The 24,687-nt window shown below is 37.9% G+C and overlaps 1 protein-coding gene across 1 annotated transcript; it reads right to left on the bottom strand.

Moving 5' to 3' along the window:
- Positions 1-503: 503 nt before the first annotated feature.
- Positions 504-24,048, bottom strand: susd2 (sushi domain containing 2). Its single transcript, XM_042421177.1, is given in 7 exon segments — positions 504-643; positions 10,069-10,154; positions 10,156-10,240; positions 10,574-10,809; positions 20,181-20,375; positions 20,933-21,060; positions 23,893-24,048. Coding segments are annotated over 5 exon segments (609 nt in total). The 5' UTR covers positions 20,243-20,375; positions 20,933-21,060; positions 23,893-24,048.
- Between the last annotated feature and the right edge of the window lie 639 nt (positions 24,049-24,687).

Raw genomic sequence — 24,687 nt, 5'->3', positions numbered from 1 at the left:
CTGCAGTAAATGAGTATTACTGCTAATGTAGTAAGTAGGTGCTGCCCCCACAATACCAGGACCTGTAGTAGTAAATGACATTAGCTGTTATCACCAGTAATCAGGTGTCACCAAATAAGCCTGGACTAAAGTCTTAATGATTAAAGTTTTAACTAATACTAATAATATTACAATGCTTAGTGATTCTGACAACAAGACTGGTGGGTAATATCTGGGCTTGTTGGATACCTACATCAAGATTCTCAGCTTGCAGAAACTTGGAATTCAATAGTTTTAAAGGCCAGCGGGGAAAGTTAAACAATGTTTATAACTTTGGCGGTGACATATTTAGTGATAAAAATTACTTAGGAAATAACATTGTTTGAAATTAAAAGAAAGAAATCAATCTGCTGCAGCATTCAAGTGTAAAATACAACTTAAATAACCTGCTGAAGGAGGTACTGTGTGTCCTAGCATTGATTTAATATGTGCTTTCTTATTTTTCTTGTTTCCTATTATGTGTTTTATTGCATCAGTGGAATAGAGGAATTGATTTTTCTGTGAAGTGAATCTTGTTTCCTGTTGTGTGGGTTGATCATTACTCCCATTGTGATCATTGATGAAAGGGAACCAACAGTGCCAAGTATAAACCCCATATTATCATCTGTGAAAATCACACCAACACAATTAGTCACTGCTATAAGCCATTGATCCTTCCGAATAATCCATCCAACCACCACATCTTTAAACATCTCAATCAATACAAAGTCAAATCGCACCCAGGGGAGCATTGATGTATGAAGTAAAAGCATGAATGAAAACCAGATGAGAAAAGATCTCTCAACAATCCCTTGAGCAAGGCATCCAGTAGAGCTGCTCAGTAACCAGAGGAATGTGGCTATGGCTTCCAGGTAAGGATGGGTTTAACAGTTTGAACATTTAGCGAGGTGTGGCTTAAATATACAATGCATGTTCAGCCAGTTTTATCCAGGTAAATAAAGGATTACGGCACAATAAACCTGCTAGACCAAACGAACAGTTCTGGTGAACAAAGTAGCCATAGTGAAAGTCTATGACTGTTAACCGAAACCGTAGCTGTGAACCACTGTTTGCATTTTGTTAATGTAAATATACAGCTTTGCTAGATGTGATAAATAATGTCACTTGTAGTGTGTGGTGATGTAAGCATTACTTTTTTGTTGTAAACATATTTGATTTAGCCCTTCATATTTCAGTACAGCTTAGCTTTAATAAAACTAGTACTCATGTAAGCATAAGAATCTGTTGCCTTGCAAAATTAGCCTATAGGCTAGTTCATTTGCTAAAAGTACCTTTTTTTGTATACTGAGGGCAAGACAATTTCCTGTCATGATTTAACTGACCAGTAAACACAGATAATCTGGTCCAGTACCTTCTCTTTTCTTGCCTATTTGTTACATATTTTGCCAACATTTACATAAGGCAATTTATCAATGGGCCTTCCACATGAAAAAAATCTAGCAAGTGGACAAAAGTCTAATAACACACAAACAATTACAAAGATATTACTGTTTCAAATTAATTTTGGCATTGAAGTATGGTTGTGCAATATGACATGCAACACTATAAATTTGTCAGTCATCACAGATTTTGTCATACCATTTGTGCCTAAGTTGCCTGATAAGCAGACTGAACCAATTTCTTACATCAATATAAATTTTAAAAAAAGTACATTGGCTTCAAACAAACACATTGAGCATATTGAACACATTGCTGGATGGACTGATACAGCCTCCAATTGCTTGATTTTCCCAGCAGTTGCCTTAACATTGTTTGCATCTGCTTAAGTTATACTGTGATCGAATTAGAACATCAGAAACGTTCTATGGGATGTTGGCAAATTCAGTCAACTGAACCAACCAATCTATTTGTCTATTCATACAGTACATTGAGCCAAGAGTTATTGTTGTAAGGCAGGCAAGTATATAGACTTCTACCGGGGAGATAATTATCAGAGAGTCATCCTCTAATGCATGAATGCACAAAACTGTGTTAGGTGCGGTACATATCTGTCAGGAAGATGCTGAAGGTGCTGGTCCTTTAATAAAATGTCATCAGCTTTGGAACATCAAACACAAACACACACATGCATGCAATACCACACCAAAATACACACCCACATGTACAAATATTCCCTGAAGTTTCTAAACCAATCAGTTTCGCTACACATGGCCAGGCCTTGGATGCAGCAGCACTAGTATCAAACTGCTGGACGCTGAAGCATCAGTGTGACAAGCTGCCTTGAGTATAATTGTACTGGGAGCATGTGGAGGACTGGCAGTCAGTCTGTGTTAACATTCACCTTTTTTCTGTTTTTTTTCAGCTGGCAAAACCCCAAAACTATCTCATTACTCAACTGAACCCCCCTGCACTGATCAAATAGTAAAGCTCCAGGGAGCAATAGCACTCAGTTTGGACCATTACATTTCCACTGAGAGGGGATTAACACATGACAGATACAATGGGGTTGAACTGAACAGGCTGAAGCTGATGGAGAAAAGAAAAAGATGTTTTTGATACAATTCAAAGACGGTAGTTTATATCACACATGTTTACCATCTATACTTGGTCTCAGAAAGATGAAAGCGATTGTATTTTACATGGTATTCCTACAATGTGATACAAATCCAAACTCAAAAACTTGGAAAATTAAAATCTCTGAGCTCATCATCGTTCAGACTTATTGAAATCACATTTCCAGTGTTTATCTTCCAAAGAAATTGCAAACAGACGATACAAATCAGAAATCCTAGACTGTTTTCATAAGCCTACCACGCCCGTACACCCCTGAGCTACACTCTTATCACATGAAGCATTTCTGAAGATAGAGATGAGTTGTTTTTTTTTTGACAGAGCTGATATCATCTTAAAATAATTCTGTTGATTTTTCTCTCTCTGGTAACAATGTGTGTCTCTGTACCACGCTACTGTTGTCATCTGATATGTGTATCTCATCTTGTCTGACTTAATGTGATGGGTGGAAATATTCTTGGAATTTGAACCATGTGTCAGACGGCAAACTTCAGACATCAAATGTTCCATGTGCAAACTAAACAGGCACACAGTTGCATAAACACACTCAAAGACACAAAGCCAGGTAGTAGCCAACTAAAACAGTTCTTTTCTTTAAACCGGCTCCTTGCTCCTTTATTGTCAAACTCACCTCCATCCACAGTCAGAGATTCATATCCACATACTATTGGAGGAGTTTATGAATATACTCTGTATGCACAGCAGCAGCAGCTAAGATAAGGGTGTCGAAAGCAATTAGACTCAGCTTCAACACCTAACCCTTCTTGCAGTCCAAGACCCTGGGGCCAGGTGTGTGAGTATGGCGGGTATGCAAATGTCTATGTTTTTATCAGACTGTATTTTAGCTTTTATCAGATGAAGTATTTTAATCAAATTATTTGTGTCCTCCCACATTTTTAAGCACATCTTTAAATTTCACACTTCCGTTTGTATTTTTTATTATTTAATATCCATTTCCAATCACTCACTTTGCACGAGTCTAGTCAATTATGCTTCTTTGTTTAGTAGATATCAACGCTGTATATCATAGACAGATTATTGTGGTGAGAAATATATATAAATACTGAAAGAAATGAGACCATGGTCAAGATAAATGGCAGCTAGTTTCTGATGTTATTGGTGCTGTTTCCTAATATTAACCCAGAATGTTGGACACGGCTTGGTCACCTGTCCTATAATCTTAAGATCGAATTGTTAGAAACTTTAGAAACATCTCAGATCAGTTTGTTCCACAGCAGTCAGATTTTGTGTTGTTTTGTTCATTTTTTGTTTAAACTTTACATTAAAAGTGACACCCCTAAAAGAACATCCCCATAAAAATAAAAATAGACCTCACTTGTTAAGTTATCAGAGTGGAAAAGAAGAACCACGAAGGAGCAGCAGGTGGTCATGGCACAGACAGAGCACAACGCAGCTGCATCCACCGGACATCAGGGCTAAGCTTTTCCACTTAAACCTTTCCAATCAAACCTTGTTTTTCCTCTTAGATAGGGTTTGTTTGTTTTGTTTTCTGTCTGACTGTGCTGTAAACCACAAACCAAGATCAGAGAAAAAAAAAGATCAACTCCACACAATCAAAAATGCAGTGTCAAGGCCAGTATTGGCTGAAAATCTTCAGAGCAACACACTTGTCCAGATTTAGACCTCATCACAGCACAGAAACATCCCTCATCAGAGGTGTCAATGATCTATGCATGAGGAAAAGCTTACAGAAAGCTTTCCATTCTTGTGCCATCTTCATCTCAGTATAGCACACTGTTATAAAGATTGGGAAAATGGGAGGCAGCAGTGGTGTAGGCGTGTTTTTTGGGTAAATCTGACTTAAGCTTGAGATGGACTTGACATATATACTGTATTTCTATGCATTAATCTCCCATTAAAAAGACAATTAAACAGCACCAACCTCTCTTTAATCAAGAAAGCACACACTCCCAAGTCATCAGTGTGAGAGTAAAAGGCAACTTATAACTAATGTTTAGTGGTCCTTCCCAGAGGCCTTCCCGCCCACTCATTTACAGAAATGGCCACATAAAGACACTAGTGAACAACATGACTGGTTTAAAAGTCTCAAGCTGTCCTTGGTTGGCATTTCAACAACTCCTTCTTCTACACAACCTGTACTATATAATAATAATTAACTATTTATATAGCACCTTTCAAAACACAGTTACAAAGTGCTTTACAATTAAAACAGAACACATTAAAAACAGTAAGAGATTAAAACAGACTTAAAAACCATAAAAAATAAAATCATTATAAAACACAAAGAGAGTAAAATGCACTAAAATGTCATAAAATATAAATGAATTCACCAAAAAGCAAGGATCTCAGGGTGTGGGAAGGGACATAGGGCAATAAGAGATCTGATAAATAACTTGGGGCTAGGCCTCTCTGGGCTTTGTAAGTAATCAATAATATCTTGAAATCAATTGTAAAAGCAACAAGTAACCAGTGTAGGGACGCCAGGATTGGAGCTGGAGGTAGGAAAGAGATTTTTTACTGATGCCAGAGAGCAAGGAATTACAGTAGTCCAATGAACTGGTTATGAAGGCATGGATGATAGTTTCCATATTTTTGGTAGAAAGAAATGGTCTAATCCTTGAAATGTTTCCAAGATGATGAAAGCAGACTTGAACCATTGATTTAACATGTTTGTCTAAACGGAGGTTTTGATCAAAAATGACACCAAGATTTTCACAATGCTGAGTTATTGAATGGGACAATGAAAGACTGTTTGATATTTGTGTATTTCCACTATCTTGACCTATGATCAATATCTCTGTCTTTGAAATTTTGTGGCATCCACTTGTATCAGTTTAGCAGGTTGACAACGTTCTGTCTGATATTATGTTTCTGTATAAGGTAGCCTAGAGGGAGCATGTAAATGGAAAAAAGGATTGGACCTGGCACCGAGCCTTGGGGCACCCCACAGTGAACACCTGTTGCAGGTAACCTGGAGTCAGCGATACCGATGCAGAAACGTCTGTCTTTAAGGTAGGACCTGAACCATTGCAGAGCAGTGCCACCGATACCCATCCAGGTTTAAAGACGGTCCAAAAGGATATCATCATGGTCAATGGTATTGAAGGCTTTGCTTGGGTATTTATGGCAAGCATCAGCTGACAGCAATAAGTCAGTTATGACATTAAGAAGAGCAGTTTCAGTACTATGGTTTTTCTAAAACCACATTGGAATTTCTCAAAGATACTGTTTGTTTTCATTATTAAAAGCCATCAGTTGACCTGCTAGAGCCTTTTCTAAAACCATAGCTAAAAATGGGAGCTTGGAAATAGGCCTAAAATTGTTAAGATCAGAGGACTCGAGAGACGGCTTTTTTAAAGTGGTTGGACATGAGCAGCTTTTAATAATTCAGTAACAGAACCTGTCGACAGAGAGCAGTTTAAAATTTACAGAATAGAGGGGGTTACTTTTTATAGGATGAATATCTAAAGGACAGGTTCAGGGTTTCATTTTCTTTACCATATCAGTCAGTGTAGATGGAGAAATTGGATGAAATGAGCAGAGGGAAACTGCACAGGGCTTCTGGGGAAGACATGTAACTTATAATTACTGAGAACTTCTGAGTTAAAAGGGAAAGAAATTCGTGGCATTTCTCACGGGGGCATCTAATATCGGGCTCAGGAGAGGATCAATGACACAGCTCACAATGTTGAAAAACATTCTTGGTTTGGACTGATTGTTTTCAATTAGAGAAGCAAAATATGCAGATGTAGAATTTTTTTTTTTTTTACCTCTGTGTTAAAAGTCTGAAGTTTCAGGTGAGCTGTGAGTTTGGATGATTTCCACTAACGCTCCACCTTGCGGCATTTTTGCTTCAGCACCAGAATATTTTCATTTATCCAGGGCATCAAGAGGCAACCAGATTTTTGGTCTTGAAGGGAGCGATTTCATCTAAGATGGAGGAACATGTATTATTAAAAGTATGCAAGCCAGAGAAACTAGTTGGGGATGTTGAAGGCAGTATTGAATTTAGCAGCAGAGGATTAGTTAAAAGATCTAGTTTTGGGGACTGGGATACAGGTAACACAAGACCGTGTTAATCATAAAGGCATTAGTGGTCAGAGTTACAGGCATATACGCATTCAACATCAGGAATCTGTATACCATAGGATAAGACTATATCATGAGTGTGACTTTTTAGTGAGTAGGTCCAACCACAGCACATGATAAGTTAAAAGACTCTGTAAGGTTTAATAATTCCAGGCCAGGGGCCCATCAGACTTGGATATTAAAATCTCCATGGATCAGAAACTTATTGAATCTAGGCAGAGTTAAGGACAGAAATGCAGCAAATTCTTTGATAAAACTGTGATCATATCTAAGTGGTCTATATATTATCAAGGCCAGACAAGGAGAATTTCCTTTAATCAGGAAAAGAAGGGCTTCAAAAGTGCTAAACAGCCCCAGATCAATGCTGGAGCATTTGTAGCTATCTTTACCCCAACACCCCTGCCTGTAAGTCTGGGCTTGTTTAAAAAAACAATAACCAGGTGGGATAGCTTCGAGTAGGGGAATATGACCATTTGGTATAAGTCAAGATTCTGTGATCATGAAGAGATCTAGATCATTTGAAAGAATAAAATTGTTACATAAAAAAGATTTGTTTACAAGTGATCTCACATTAAGAAGACCCGACCGCAACTGCTTGGATGGAGTTGACAAAGGAAAGTGAGGAATTGTGATTAAATAGGATATACTGTACCTGTATTTGAAAATAACTGCTGCCGGCCCTTTTGAAGAGTGGTCTGTCTCCTACCACAATTTACTAACCACTTCTGTCTCTTTCTTGGCTCTCGAATGCTCTATCTCGGGGGAATCTGAGAAGAGAACCACAGGCAGAAAATTGAGTGAGGCTTTGTCTTGCAACCCACGTCACTTATTCCTGTGAAAATCGCTCTATCCCTCTCTGGCAGCTGTCACCTTTCCTTTAATCACTTTCTTCTCCTCTGTGCAAGGACCTCTATTAATATTATAATGCCATTAAGGTGGGGTGATCCTGTTATTGGTATGCATCGGATACTCAACCAGGGCTATTGTTTTTCAGAGGACTGTGGCAAGGCGCAGCCAAGCAAGTAAACTCTATAACCTTATACTTCTCAAGTCCTCCATGGCCCTGTTTGTACTTGATCACAAACATTTCAAACTCCGCCCTCACCTCTCCGACACTCCCGTCTTTCCAGCGCAAGATATTACCATTGATCATTGAAATACACCACACCCCTGTCTAAACTCTAAAGCAGTTAAAAACAACATTGACAAGTATTTTAGCAGGTCATAATCCATCTCAAATAGGTGGGGTTTTTAGTGATGGGAGATATTCATAAAGAGACCCGCTTTTGATGGAAGGCACATACTGTCACCTCTGCTGACAGGCGCCATTCCAACGGTGGCTCATTAAAGTGACTCAGAGAAGAAGACAAACTGGATGCGGTGGCATTTGTTGTTCAGCGGCTTGCCATTGCCATCTTAACTACGACTACAATTCTCTGGCTGTCCAGCCTACACATCATGCTGCAGTGATTCATATAAGGGGAGGAGGAGAGATCTGTCTGGGCATCTCCTGCTAGGTCTGTATTTAGGGTTGTTTACATGGCTAGAGGTCTAACTTGAATAGTGGAGGTAACAGCTCATGCAACACCTGCCATTGAGCACCTCAGGTCATGTTGACAGTTGTTAGCTCTGATTTGTGTAATGAGAGTGTCAGAGTAAGTGTGATCATTGTCACATAGCTAAAAAGGCCAAGCTTAGTGTGTGTGCGTGCGTGTGTGTACAACATGCATGTGTACAGCTGAAGGTCTACCTCACACGGTTTGATTGTTTGCATCTGTGTACATGTACATGCATGTGAATGTGTGTGTGTGTGGGTGAGACTTAACATTTATCTCCAGAAAGATGCACATCACTCGCACATAAAGATAGACATGCTCTCTACACTTTCTGTGTGATTTGTCACTGCTGTAATGCCACAGAAATAAGAACAGCAAGAGTTGCTTTTTGTTCAAGATTAGAGGTGTAGAGCAACCTGTATAACGTAATGTGATTGGTTAACTGAAACACTAACAGGACAGCCAGAAAACATGTGACTGTGAGAGGTAAGCAAAATGAAAGATGAAAGAAAAAACAAATCACCTGGCTTACTAGGAAACATTTCTAAACAGTTCTGCGCTGGATTATGAACCCATTATGTCAGCCTAATGAAGGAATTAGGTTCGATTGTGTCCAGCTGTGACCCAGCTGGTTGTTACACGGGTATCCAAATCTGACATATGAAATCTATTCATCCCCGATTACTATCATGAGGAAGTCTCTGTTTGCAACTCTAACAAAGAAAGAATGGAGGACTGGGCTGAAGCCATGGAGGAATTGGAGTAGAGGTGGATCATAAGTCAAACAGATTTGGTTCCCTGCTTGCTCTCACTTCATTTAGATGATAGGTAGATGAAGAAAAACCTTGAAATTCTTGAAATCAAGGGTGTGTTTCTTTCATTTCTCCCCATCTAAGTGATCAAAGATGTAATTTCATGCAGACTTGCTGTCACTGCAATATGGACGAATTATCACTATGTTGTTCATTTTCAAGATTTTCAAAAAGATCATGAGACAAAAGGATGTATTAACTTGTTCTGTCACAAACACGAGACACTAGGAATTCCATGGGAAATACTGCCACCTAATGGTAGCCAGCGACTACAATACTCATTCAGAGTTCACTGTTGTGGTGATGAATGAAACCATTAGAGGGGCCCAGGTGGTTCCAATTTACAAACACAAAGCCAAGCCAATCCAGGTTCAGAAGTTTATAGCTTCGTAGCTAATGGTCTGCATGAGTAACCGATAGCTGAGTCTATTGAATCTTAGCTTTCAAAGAGACTGGACAAGAAGAAGAGGATTCCCAAAGTCCCTCTCAGTTTTCCACGAAGTATGCTGCCAATCGTACTGAATATAAAACATGTGAGGAGTTAGTTGGTAATAAGTAAGTAAGTAAGTTTAATTATGTAGAGTGTAGAGAATCACAGCAAGCTGTTTCACAAGTGAATGAACCAAAGAAAAAAATATCTACTTCACACGCTGATTAGAATTGGACTATGACCAAGTAAAAATTTAAGAATTTCCATGAATTTGCAAGTGAAATTAAATCAGAAGGGACTGTTTTGAAATCACCCCTTGTTTGTGTTTAAGGGCAGATGCATTTGGACATTTGTTAATATGAAAAATGATTCACAACATACATGTGTGCTACATACTCGTCTGTCCTCTATATTTGTTTTCCAACAACATGCAATGCAACGCTTTTTTGTGATGTCAAAGTATTGGTAAATGTACCAAGGAAGGTTTTCCAAGAGTTCCAGGTATTGTCCTTTAAGAGAGAATTTTCTTCATGGGGCAGGATATATTAATAATGGAGATTTTATCATACATGTTCATTTTAGCTATTACCTAATATATCATACAGTTTATTGTTTTTTACTCAGCATCTATTTTCTCATTAAGACCAACCTGTTATGCAGTAGGGTTGCTCTCCTGTCCAAGTCCCATCATCCAGACAATTGTGCTCTGTTGAACTGTATAGTATGTAGTTATCAGGAGAAGTTAAGAGTGTTTCCCTCTGGATAATGTGTCCCCTTCTTCTTCCCATTTGTGGGTGTGGGAAGCCAGCCACAAGACACCACTAAGAAACAATAACACATGAATTGTGAAATCTAATGCTTTTTTAAAAAAAACTTTTAGTACTAGTGCTTTTATTTAATTTAGCATCAACACTGTGCTGTATGGTTTTATTACTACAGACACACACAAGCTTTTACTGGTTTTGTATGTTGCTGTTTAAGCATGTCATCATTTATTCAAAGATTTAACGAGGCAACCATAAATATGTAATCGCCCACAAATACAGTTGCCCTTTTACATCAACAGTGATATAATACACACAAATATGTCACCAGGCTTTGGCCTATGAGTATATATGAGTAAGGACAGAGAATTGGCTTGTTTCACATGGTACCTGGCTCCAGGGCTTTCATGATGACCTGGTGATTTTGGAAGGCCCCGAGAGTGGCATTTCCCATTGCGAAACTCCGAGTGGAAAGGGTGTCATATTTACAGAACTTTACTCCTTCTCCAAAGCATGTTTGCAACATGTCTGCCACCAAAGGGTTGCCAAGTCTCACAGCTTGAGAAAAGCCAGGAACAAAAGCAGGGTCGTGGGTTGGTGGGAAATTGTTGGTATCCAAAAGGTACCTGTGGATAAAAATGAAACATTTAATCAGAATAAGAAATTTCAATTTCCTTAGAAAAACTAAATACGGGTTGTCAGACTGACCCTTGCCCTAAACTAACTAAATCAAACGCCAGTGGTGGAAGGTGTGATAATCATGTGAGAGAAACATCCTGAATTTCATTACAGCATTTACATTACAAATATAAGCACAGCACATGTAGATAAACATTAAAAATATGAATAAAGTGGGCCAACTCCTGACTGACTACCAGGTACCACAAGTTGCTATAGGAACAAATCAGACATGGCCAACAACATTTGGGAATTATAGCCACAGCATCATATGTTTGACCATTCAGACTGTTTGGCTTACAACGTGGAATGAAAAATAAAAGACTGACAAGGCAGGTTTTAATTTGAAGATAAAAACATAACTCTCAGAGATCAATGTAGGACACACACACACCATCCCATCATGGTTTTCTTTTGGTGGAGTCATGACTTTGATGCATACACATATGTCACCCTTTCAGCACCAATAAATTTATTAGCTCCCACAATCTTAAAGTGAGTGTTTGCTGCAGTAACAGTAAAGCAAATGATTTCAGTCAAAAGGTCAAGTGCACGAAAAGTCTCTCAGTTTTGAGGGTCTGTTCTGTAATTACAGCTGAGATGTTATTATCATGTATGTATGTGGTTGTGGCCTCAACTGTGTTCCAGAGATGTGGTTTCACTTGCACTGTATGGTCACAGCCTATGATATCTCTGTAATCTATTAAAGCTGCACTAACTCTAAACATGTGCCTTGTTTTCTTCCTGCGCACTCTTAAAACATTTGTCAAAGCTTTTGGAAGATGTGGCTAAAATATGGTAGAAGTTTACACAGTCAAAGTGATGGGTAAATATTATTGCATTATCTCATGTCTGCTCTTACCCCTCTAAACATACAACATGGCTCTCCAAACAAAATTTAAAAAGTTTTTTTATATTTTTAAAATGAGAACTAATTGTGTTCAGCACTGGTCAATTTGATTGATTGTTTGCAGTTTCACTAACACAAATATTTCACACTCACAGCTAGCTCCAAAGGTGAAAATTTCCACTGCAGTGCCGTCTGCTGAGGAGATAACCTCTCTCAGTTGGGTTGACAGGTCATTTGAAGGGTGAGAGGGTGAGAGACCATGGATGTGGTTAATATACTCTGGTGGCAGCAGGACAGTCACTGCCAGGGTTCCCTCTTGCACACGAACCTCCACACCAACACCAGAGTAAAACATTACTGTCATACTCTGAAGACTGGGGGCAAACACAAATGCCCCTAGAAAAGAGAGATTTTGTTTGTATCTTTAATACCTCATTCTTTCAGTGAATTTTCACAATAACTTCACAATAAATAAAATAAAATAAATAAATAAAATGTCAATGCAATTAAAGCTGCTCAAGGCAGGATTTACATGTTAAAAATACACCTGTTTTATCAGCCTAAATAATAAACTGAGGTTGCAACAGAAAGCATTACTCTTTTCTGCTGTGGATTGTGTAGACTAATACATCCATTAATTTAGAACACTGAAATTGTTCAAACATCAAGCATCATCAAGGAAAAATACCATCTTGTTTGCCTGATCTTGAAGGATTGCATTTGTCACACAGTTGACTAAAGAGAAAGAGACCATTCTGCTGTGGTTGAGTTACAATGACTTTGAACTAGTGAGGGACTGCTGACAGAATAATGAAGCTCTGTCATGAAAAGCTGTCAATTCATAAGCTGTCTTGTCTGAATCAGAAACGGTCTGGTAATATTATGCTTGAGAGAAAATCAGCACAGGTATGGGAAAATGCTTTCAACAAGCTTTGAGCTCAATCCTGCCTTGCATTGTTTTCTAGGTCTTGCTAAACACTGTCTTTAAAGCCTGGGTTGCACACACTAGAAGCTACCCTTTCATGTCTCAAAATGTTAGCTGTTCATGCTCAATATCTACAATAATGCAAATAGGCGATTCAGCTAAATTAAAGCTGTCAAGGCAGAGGGGAACCATGAGGCTGCCGTTCTTAAGGAGTGCAGTTTGCCGCTTGAACAGAAATTGAGCATGATCAAACTTTGCCTCTTTTAGTGCAGGGACATTAAGGGTTTAAAAAGGTCTGAAAATAAGGTTGAGGCCAGATCAAGCTGTTCTTTAAATGTGATCAACAAAATCTTAAAGCCATTTGTAAAACTGACTGGTATCCTGTGTTGGGATGCTTAATTTGCAGTGATGTAGTAGTCTCTACATTTGGAACCAGTTAAAACTCTAGTGCAGTATTTTGCACAAGCTTTAGGCAAGAGAGTGATTTTCAGTTTTTGACATGCAATACAGTGATTGAATTATGTGGAATATAGGCTACAATTTAAAATAAAAAACAAATATACACATTATATGTAAAATATCGTGATTAAATCTCTATCATCAATACAGTGAAAATTCTCAAAATTACTGATCATCTAGCCTATCAGTAGAAACTGAAATCTTGGTGCAGATGGCCAAAATTAGTTTAACATAATTATTTATAGATTTCTTTATTGTGAATATATAATTTATTTACATAGCAGTCAAAGTATGTATATCCATGCTTCACTGATGAGCAGGGTTGGAAAAAAGTAGACTTGAAGCTTAAACAAACAGAGCAGCAGAAAAGCAGGTTTATCTCCCGTGCAGCATACGCACTAAGGCTGTCACTTTTTCCCTTATAAAGTTTGAATGAATTCACAGTGCTATGGAATTCGTTCAAATTATATAGAACATTAACATTATGTAATTTATAGGGAAAAAATATGAAGTTAGGCGAGGTTGTGTAGCTGCTGGTGCTCTGATTCTTTAGCCTCGCTTGGGTGAGAAGCTAACAGGTGACTCCATTTGTTGTTGTGGTAACGTTACTGTAAAGTAGTTGCTTCATACAAAGTCGGCATCAGTAGCTAAACCGCATTGTCCAGTGTGACAGCGCGGTTTAGCTACTGATCTATATAATGAGTGAGCTAGTGCACACATCTGGTAAACAGTAGTAGGCCTGGATCATGCAGTGTAGCACCCAGAAGCAGTTCCTTACGCCTGGGACACACTGGATGTGTGAGCAGCGCGTGTGCGTCGCAGAACCTCTTGCCTTTCATTTTGGCGCCCATGTTAACAGGTTAGAGGCTGCTGCATCGCGTCATCTAGAGATTCAAGGTCTTGCCTATTTTCTCTGTGTGATGCGTGCAGTTCTCAGCAGAAATAGACAGGGAAAACGAGAAAGATAGGGCTGCCATTGGCAGAGGCACCGCAGCAGACACGCTTCCTGTGTGGCCGCTGCAAGCGTGAGAGACGCAGCAGTTCAGCGACGCACACGCACTGTTGAGGTTCACGCATCCAGTGTGTCCCAGGCATTAAACTCCACTTGGCTTTCCCCTGGCTGAAAACGCCCTCCTGCAGGGTGGTGAGGCTGGGTATGATATGCTGAGACCCGGAACCTTCCAATAACCATGCAGGCCATATGTGAAGCCTGTGCCTATGAAAACCATGCCAGCGATGCAAAACAACTCAGGAAGAGGCTGGGGGATGCAAAGTTCAAATAATTATCATGATTAAAATACTTAATCAATAAATTTGTGACACATTGATATACTAACATTACATTAAAACATACATATTTTGAGGTGTTCTATTATTTTCCAAGTGTATTACAACTGTATTTCTAACTCTAACCCCAACTACAGATTGTTTCAGCTTCTGCCATCTGGTAAACGGTCCCGCAGCCTCAAAGCCCGGACCAGCAGGCTCCGAGACAGTTTTTTCCACCAGACAACCAGGCTTATGAAAAATGAACATTAATTGCCTGTCTGCACATTACATACACACACACACTCTTACACAGCACTTTACACACACTACACTCATTTCAGTACCACACTGTAAATCTTACTGTATTGTGTTTCTTTTTTAAATGCTATATTGCTGTTACTGTGCTGCTATATTGCTATTTGATTGTTATTATTGCTAGTTGTTGCTGCTGCAAAGTCGAGGAACACACACACCAACACTAACTTAGTTAGTTAGCTACCCAGCAGTAAATTGGAGCAGCTGGGTGGTCTGATGTTTCTTTAATAAATAATACTAGTAACTTATCGAGCTAACTGACTAAACTTATTAACACTAACATACTAGCTGTCACTTAAAGTCTTTCTCAGGTCACAACTTGCCACAGCCTTTTATTTAATGTTTGCAGGACCAAATACGAGCTTAAACATGTAACTCGTCAACTGACAAATGTGACTTATTTAACGTTACTATGACTGATGTGAGATTCTGATTCAAGGATAACCTTAATAGCTTCATTAGGACTGGCATAACATTATGTTATCTGAAGCCACACAGACTTAATGTTTCTTAATGCACACAAAAGGCAAATGCTATTGTTAGCCCTGATGACTCCACATATATTTTAGAATTCTGACACTTATGCAACATCAACGCTTTAGTTTTGTCAAGTTGTAGCTAGTGTTGAATGCTGCTATCTTACTTTCCCTTTCTGCTGCCCTTGGTGTTAGCTCAACTCATGACAAGTTCAGTTTATATCTCTCTTTATACAAAACTTCATATTATGAAGAAAATCAAAATGATTACCTTACCTTTACTGAAAGCTGAATGTGAATCATCATCTTCAAATCAATAGTCTTGGGAAATGGCTTGCGTTACTTTATCTAGAGAAATTTTCTCTCTGTACTCTCTGCGCTTCAGACAGAGATCAACAAAGTGCGCGTATATTCAAATATTGAATGTTGCGCACTCAATAATATCATTGGTCGAGATCATCTCCCCACAGCCCAATTCATCCAATGATTGTACAACATTCATTCGAATCTGCTCACACTTTCTTGATCTGTCTGAAGCACAGAGGCTATAGAGACATTTTCTATGTTTACAATTATGTTTTTTCAACTATTTTAAAGTCTTACATCCCTTCACCCCCATATTACCCATATTATCAAAGCTCAAACCTTGCTTGAACTGTTCAGTCCTAGCATCAAATCCCAGTCCTTCACACATCTCTCATCTATTGCTAAAAAAAAAAATTCTAAACCATTGTAAAGCTTTACACATATTGAGGTCCCTCTTTATTCACCTTACATTATCTCTGCTTTTTACTCTTTGTTCCCTTTGACCTGTAGAAATGGTCTAAACAAAAATAACAAATGAAGTCGTCAGCACTCACAAATAAGTGTATATCACTTTTTTAATGATGCACAGCAGCAAAAAACAGACAGGTTTCAGCCCTAGGCTTTCCTCAGTGTTAGGATGGAACATAGGATACAACAAACATGCATTTTATGACCATTTGGTTTCGATATGTAGCCCCAACACCAATACGTTGTGCATCAAGACGTAAATACAATAGCTCTCTTTAGCCTCAAATACCCTATAAGTGGCAGGTTCTGAAGAATGATGGCAATGTACACACAATATATAAAAAATATCCCTCTGAAGAAGAGTGTCAGACGGATATATTGGATAGTTGCTTGTAATTACTGTCAAATACTATTTATATACCGTAAATCTCATTCAATCACATTAATTGGAAAAGTCTGTAGGTATACTGGATAGTTGTTTGTAATTACTTTCAAATAATATTTCAATAATGTTTATGTTTATATAAAGTAATGATTATTGAAATTATGTTTTTGTATGCCATTTTCACATGATCCTATTTTTGTACAGTATAAATCCAGTATTTACCAGGAATTTACTGTAAATAGATGAGATAATCACATACAATTAAAGCCTAAAGCTGTCAAGATACCTTTAATGGGTGTTAAAGGAGGGTAATTTGAATATAATTTTACGTATTTTTTTTGTGTTTTACATCCAGAAATCTGTGCTTTGATTGGGCGGCCTTAAGGATAAACTGGATAATTCTATGAATTTACAAAAGAATACTGTATAAAACAAGCCTTTATTTAAATTAGGTAATTTTAAGGTATATCTTCAATGTTTTTCATTTTTTGTGCAGATTTATACATTTGTTTAACATTCTAGCAATATTATATAATGAAGGCTCAAGGGGGCATGCCCGGGGATCCCTGCACAGGGGCCTCAGCGGGGCCCCTCGAGAGCCTGTAGAGAGGGTGTCTGCCCCCCGGACCAAATCTGGAAGATGGTTCCACAGGAGAGGAGCCTGATAGCTGAAGGCTCTGCCTCCCATTCTATTTTTAAAGACTGTGGGAACCACCAGTAAGCCTGCATTCTGGGAGCACAGCGTTCCAGTGGGATAATACGGTACTATGAGCTCTTCAACTGAAAGTGGCCTTCCTCTAGGCGCACCTCAATGACATCAGAGGCCTTCTCCTTCATAGCCACATTGACAGTCTTGTGGCTTTGGCCAAGATACCTTAGTGGTAAAAACAAACACTACTGTAAATTAACAATGGATTAAGTTTTCTGAAATCAAGAATGTTTTATCGCTGCTTAGGTCTCTGCAATATCAAACAATCCAGATGTTTCACTATATTGATCTAATGAGGAGAATATTAATGACATCTGGCCATCACAGTCACTTGGCCCATGGCTGTTGTGTAATGGCTTGGAGGACCACTAACCACTAACCACTGAAGCTAACATCTGTTCTTCTTCACCACATATGACCCCAAGAGATATTAAGCGAAAACAAGAGGGAACTAAGGGAACTCATTTTACAGCACTAACTTGTCTCACTCACATTAGGCCCTGACATCATTTGCTCTCAGAACTGTGTAAAAAATAATGGGGAGTCATAAATGTGCTTCTTAAAAGCAGAGTTAAAGCAAATGAAGACAAACAAAATTCAGGAATGAACAAGGTCAATATGTCTGAGCAAACTCTAGAAGCAGGCAAACAATTTTGTGGCTGATAAAAAAAAACCCCAAATCAAAACATAAAATGGGTCCTTCTGAAGACTCGTTTCATCTAAACAAATCTTTTGCTAAAAGCAAGAATTACAGTAGTGCTGTGGATGAAAGAGGAGACACAGACAGGGCATTCACATCAGATGTGGACTCACCCTTCTTAAGTTTCACTTGCTCTGTTCTGGCCTGAACACTCAGCTCTCTGTCTGGCAAAGACACAAGGTTGTACTCTCCCCTGCCATTGAACGCCTAGATGAGGCCGTCAAATTTTATGAAATGTGGATCCCTGAGAACAACACCTGAGGCACTGAGAAACAAAGTATTGATGCATGTATGTCAAATTCACATTTTAGCACAAACATATTTATTTCGATCAGAACACTGCAGATCTCACATTCATCACAAACTAATCTAAGCATATTGCCTCTATTGTCTCAGGAGAGCTGGTGGTCAATTGAATGATCTAATATTTTCTCACATCTTAACTCTCAGCTGCAGTCTGTAAAGCATTTATTTCTCCTGCAAACTGATCTGGTATTACACAGTATGTGTGTGGTGCCATACAGAGGCACCTAAATACAGATTAACCAACACACACACTGGCCCTACTTCTTGCAGTATGTGATGTACTTCTTCCAGTCTCACTTCTACCACAAATTCAGCCACTGAAACCAGAATCAAGACTATACAATCACCTATATATAGGTATGTTTGATGTTAATAAATGCATGATATTCTTATCTTGCCCAAAATCATTATGGCATACATTATTATCTCAGTTATGACAGCCCAAAATATAACTAAACATGTATGTTTAATACTTAACCAACAAATGTGGACCACAACCCATCAATTTTTAATATCCCTTTTACTGTAAGCCATAAGAAATATATACATTTTCATACCTTCTTCCACAGAGGAGAAAAATGTTCTATTTGTTTCAATTTCAGATGTTAATACTGATTAAAATAATAATACACCACAAGCCATAAGGATCAAGGTAGCTGAGTTACTAGTGAACAAGAAAGCTGACATCAGATTAAAAATTACAAACAAACTCTAAAAACTCGGGACAAAAAGCCAATGCAATTTCCATCACTGTAGGGTACTGGAGAAATACAATTTACTGAGCTTAAACAATTTTAGATTATTCTCAAATTTGTGCCTAGTTTATAAAATTTTAAATGGTTTGACCCCTCCTCCACTATGTGACTTTATGTACACTTGCTCAGTAAGTTCTATTAGATCCTCCAGAATATCCTCTATACAAGATTGTACCATACCATTTCGTCGCACTGCATTTGGGCAGTCAGCTTTCTGTGTGAAAGCCACCACTCAGTGGAATGTCCTACCTGATTATATGAAGAACTGTAGTTCTATCAATGCATTCAAGGCCAAATTAAAAAATCAACTAAAGACAAATCAGCTGTGTGACCACTGAGCCTAGTTTACATTATTAATTTTTAATTGACATTGTGAGTGTATTTGATGTGTTGTTGTGTGTAGCTTTGTATTTTGTATAGGGTGTTTTTTGTGGTTTTTTTTTTTTTTTCTTTGTACTGTTTGTTGTTGTGCTGTTGTGTGTTTTGATTATAATAGATTACGGATGCAAATTAGCTTCAAGCTAACTCCGGTGCAGTGCATCATTTATGCTTAATACTGCACACTGTCCTGTTCACTAAATCAAATCAAAATAAGATGGTTGATAATGTCCTAATGGGTCCAATATTATCACTGTGTGTGGTACTGTGTTTGATTAATAGTTTTTAATAGTAAATCCTGACAGTCTTCATTTCCATATGGTTAGAAAGATGTGAATTGATGATGAAGATGAATTCCCATTTTTGGGATTTAAAACTGAATCACTGCAGTGCTTTTGTTAATTTCCTAAAACTAACCGACCATTGTGACTTATCACAATGTGGCTGTTATCCATGGAAATGTCTTCAGCGTAAGTTTGTGTTAATTCAGAGTTTTTTTGCACCATACAGATTTGACCTCACAAACATAACAGTTCTGACTATGACTATTTTTGATAAGAATAGGCACATGGTTATTGCTCTTGCAGATTTCAACGTCCTTGTATGTTATTCAAGCGCTGCTTTAGCATTGGTCTCATTCATATTGAACTTTGGTCTCAAATGACCAATCTAGAGACAAATTATTTAGTTGCTTTGACCATCTATTATATTATATTTATCTAACAAAGTCATCTAAATGTTAAGTTATTGTTTCATTTTATCTAACAGAGAAGATCACTCACAATATTTGCCGGTATGGTCTTAGTTTAACAAGTTGAAGAAAATCTACTTCAAACAGTCAAACATCAACCAATTACTTGTAAGACAGTGCTATAATTTTGCTAAAATCCAAGGCAATGGAGCTGTTTTATATGTTCATATTGCTCCAACTACTACTACGACTACTACATTTGGTGAAAAATCAAAATGATAAACACCAGAATATATAATAATACCAGATTCATTGAAGGACACTCACATGGAATCTGCCTGTGTCTGCTTGGGCCTGTGCCGGAGCACAAGGACAGTCAATGAGCTCATCCAGAAATTGGGCAGCTTCTTCTCCAGAACATCCTATTGCAGACATTTGTTCTTGGCCCAAGCTGCAGAGTCCTCTCTGAAGGTCTGCTGTGGGTGCCAGGCTAAGACATGACCTCTACTCCCTTGTATATTCCTGCATACACACAATAACCATTAAAAGTTAAAATATAAAAAGAAACCTAAAAAGTTCAGATGTGTCAGCAAATTGTTTAAAAAAAAGAAAGAAAGATGCCCATCACAATTTCCCAGAGCCCAAGGTGACATCTTGAAGTAACTTCTTTTGCCTGACCAACAGTACAAAAGCTAAAAATATTAAATTTGCATATATGTAAAACAGAGAGATGCAGAAGATCTGATGATGAATCCAGATGACCTCAGTGGACAATGACTTGCTGATACCTGACAAATAGCCTGCTGCTGTAAATATTATACTTACTATTTTTACCTTTTTTTCTGAGCCAATTCATAACAACTGTAGAAACAGCATTTTAACAATGAATGTGCAGTTCTGTCAAATATAGGCAGAAAAAAACAGTGAGTGGTACAAGGCTCAAAAACCTGTATTGGTGCACCACCAGAATATATGTGTAATTTACTGATTTGCATATACAGTACATATATTTCCTTTGGATGTGTTATGCTGTAACTTTTCATTAAAACTGAGATGTTTCTGCAATACCTGATAAGTACCGTGGATACTTTGCTCCATCTGACTTAGAACTGGCAGTGATGCATACTGTATATTTCCCAACTCCCCGTCAGATTATTCCTCTGAAGGCTCAGGGATGAAGATGAATGAATCAGTGTTGGGCATATTCCTGCAGAGAGAGAGAGTACAGATAGCTCAGCTCAACCTGCGGGGAGGATGATAGGTTTGTCCCTGCCTCCGTGCTCCTGCTGAACTCTCTGTAACCTCACAGCTCTATGTTGACCTTCTCTCCTCCAGTCAAAGAACTGTCCCACATCATCTTAAGCTGTCCTGCCATGTTCAGTGTGCTGCATTAATGCCACTGAGTTGCATTCACCAGTGTAACTTCAAAAGCAGGGTCTGCTTCACTGGGATGGACTAACACAGTGGAAAAACAACAAATGTTAAGGAGACACACAAGTAACCAGTTTTGGTGTAACCAGAGTTTCGTTAATCCTTTTATAACTCTTAATCAAATAGTTACATTAATAGTTATGCTGGTGAGCACTAATCATTTTTGCTAAATGTGTCTGTTATTTAATCTCTTCACACTGACACCCACTTGATATTTTCTGGATGTTATGATCAGATATTAAAAATGTCATTTTAAGAGCCATAACTGAAATACTGAATTCACAGTGTGTATTCTTTAAATAACATTTTTAATAATTTCTGATGACTAATCCTAAATCTGTAATGTATAATGAATTCTAAATCAAACAGTTCAGATGACAGGTTCAGGCAGTTCTATATTCAGAGGTGGGAAATATTTAATATTTGAGCAACATCCGTGACAAGTATTCTGCAGATCTGTCAAAATAAATGCCGTCTGTTGACATATCAAATGGTATCCAACCCGTGTCATACGGTAAAGGAGATCTGCAGTAGCCGTGGCCCTCCACATCCTCTCATTCAAACACCTTTAAAACTGACACAGAAACAAACTTTTTACTTTTAATTTTTACCTATCAGTTTTAACTTATTTCGACGAGGTAGAGTATGAAAAGACCAATTGTTCTTAATTTCCTTTCTCTTCTGTAAAGACTCTTGATATTTTATGGTCAGCAGGATAACAGTTTTAGGTGCTTTCATGTAACACGGCATAAGGACACTCTCAGATGATAAGATACAAGTCTGTCTAAGGTTGTAATTCACAACTTCAAATTGGAGTACCAACATTGAAACATATGAGATAATAGTATTGGAAATCAGGGCTAAACTACTGTAATGCAATATCAGAGAATGCAATATGTCATTTCAAATGCTGCTTTTTTTTCTTTATTAAGTGGCAGAAATGAGTAAGCTTGCATAAGCAACATAATGACTCTAATCAAGTTGCACCGTTTCAAAATTTACTTATTTTGTGAAGCTACCTCAATATGAAAGAGAGACTGTACTGAAACATTTTGTGCTTAATATCTGCAGTGTTTGTTTAATGTAACAAAGTTTGCAAAGGTTCTGGAAAAGAATAAACTCATTTTTGTTTTTGTAAAGATTTTGTTTTTTGTAATACTTTGTATGATTTTTTTTAAAATCACCCTATGTAAAAATTTATGCTATAGATTCTACAAAACTTCTGTGTATGTACTTGTTTAGGTTGTTGCATGTTTTGCAGTAAACATAGTCAAAACAAATGCATTTAGTCAGGAAAGAATCACAACATGCATACTACAGTGCAATCTGACACAATCCAATACAACAGCTCTGCCATAAATTCTACTTTCACAAAGCTTATACATTTTCAGTTTTTGTTGACATTGTCTAATGCCTAATGCTCTCAAAATCCTTGCATCTGAAATGAAATAACTGCATTGAATTCTATTTAAGTTACAACTTATACTTGAATTCCACATGGCATTGATTTTTTTGTATCCAGTTGTAATACAGATTGCAACATTAAGAATTAAAGATAAAAACAGGAATGGCTGGCAACACATCTGAGCAGCTATTTGAATGTTAGCAGCTGCTCATATTCATCTTCATTCTCTAAAATACCTCTGAAAGAAACTTACCAGCTGTTTTAGATGAGCAAATAAGAAAAATTCCACAGAGAAAAAATAGTCTCTCTCAAGTGTGCTCTCATGTTTGTCTTAGAGAACAAAATAACAGTGCGTGAACACACATGCCTGTATTACATTATCCTACCTTGGCTGAAAAACACTGGCATTGAGTTGTGCAGTGTATCAAAGGTCATTTAAATAACAAACAAAGCTAACTACAAACAGGTGACAAATTAAAGGAAAAAACTGAATAAATGAGTGGAGAAACAAAACAAATGCAGATGTTTCCACACAGATGCGCTGCATGATACAATTAAGCAATTAACATCCAATCGTGCTCTGTGGCATATATAAAAATGCTGAGTGTGCCCAGTTGATTCTGATTTTGCATCAAGATGGCATGAGGAAAAGATCTAAGTGACTTTGAAAGAGGGTTCATTGTTGGGCATAGATGGCAGGAGCTTCAGTCACAAAGACTGCTCAACTGGCTGGCGTTTGAATAGGAATAGTGACTAAAGTGGCATCTGCATTTAGATCTAAAGGAAAGACATCAGTAAATAGGTTTGGAAATTGTGGTCGACAGCGCACATTTGATGACCGTGATGCTCGTGTATTAGTGTGATATGTAAGGAAAAACAGAAGCGCGACTCTTTCCTCAGGTGACTGAGAATGTCAATTCAATAGTCTGTCGACAATTACATAGAGAAAGATGTTATAGTAGAGTGGCAGTGCATAAACCCCTCACTACAGAGATTCATTCACATTTGAGAATTCAGTGGTGCAAAAACCATAAGCACCGGTCGACATAGATGTAGAGGCCTGAGTGCTTGACCCCTACAGTGAGGGGATCTGGTGGCTCTGGTATGCTGTGGGGGGCATTCTGCTGGCATGGTTTAAGTCCACTTGTCCCCTTAAAGGGAAGGGTCACTGCAAATCAATACAAAGTTGTTCTGAGTGATCACCTTTATCCTATGATGAAACATTTCTATCCGGATGGGAGTGGTCTCTTCCAGGATGACAATGCCCCCATCCATAAGGCACGAGGGGTCACTGGATGATTTGATGAAGATGACACTGATGTGAATCATATGCTATGGCCTTCACAGTCACTGGATCTCAACTCATTTGAACACCTATGGGAGACTTTGGATGGAATAAAACAAAAACAAAAACAAATAATAAATACCTAAATGTAAATTGAATTAATCAATATATAACGTAAGTAGTTCAGAGAGTCTTAAGGCACTTCTATTTTCCTGTTTTTTTACAGATTGAAAGAAAAGTCATTTGTAAATGCGACAAAACTTGAATTTTTAAAAATCTACATTTGTGTATGTAAAATTTACCCATAATCAAGATATTATTCCACATCCACATCTCCCTGTTGTGATCGATTCCTCATCAGACAATCTTTCAGTGTACACAGTTGAATTACTTGGAATATTGTTAGCATTACAATAGGTGAAAGAAAAAAACCATCTAGTGTCATAATCTCTTCTGATAGCTTATCAGCGCTTTCAAGCATCAAGTCTGGAAAGTCATGCAGGCAGGATATTGTGTTTGAAATCTTTCATGTGCTACTCAGGTTACATTATAGGGGATTGGAGGTCTCCTTCCTTTGGGCTCCTGCTCATGTAGAAGTGAAAGGAAGTGAGATGGTAGACACATAGACTAAACAATCATTAAAACTACAGTTAATTGACGTACAAATATTGTGAAGTAAAGCAGAGGTTAAAACTATCATAAAGGATTATATG

Source organism: Thunnus maccoyii, chromosome 9 (assembly GCF_910596095.1).
Source record: "Thunnus maccoyii chromosome 9, fThuMac1.1, whole genome shotgun sequence".
Taxonomy (NCBI): Eukaryota; Metazoa; Chordata; class Actinopteri; order Scombriformes; family Scombridae; genus Thunnus; species Thunnus maccoyii.
Note: the sequence above shows the minus strand (reverse complement) of the source record. Positions and strands in the feature narration are given on the sequence as shown.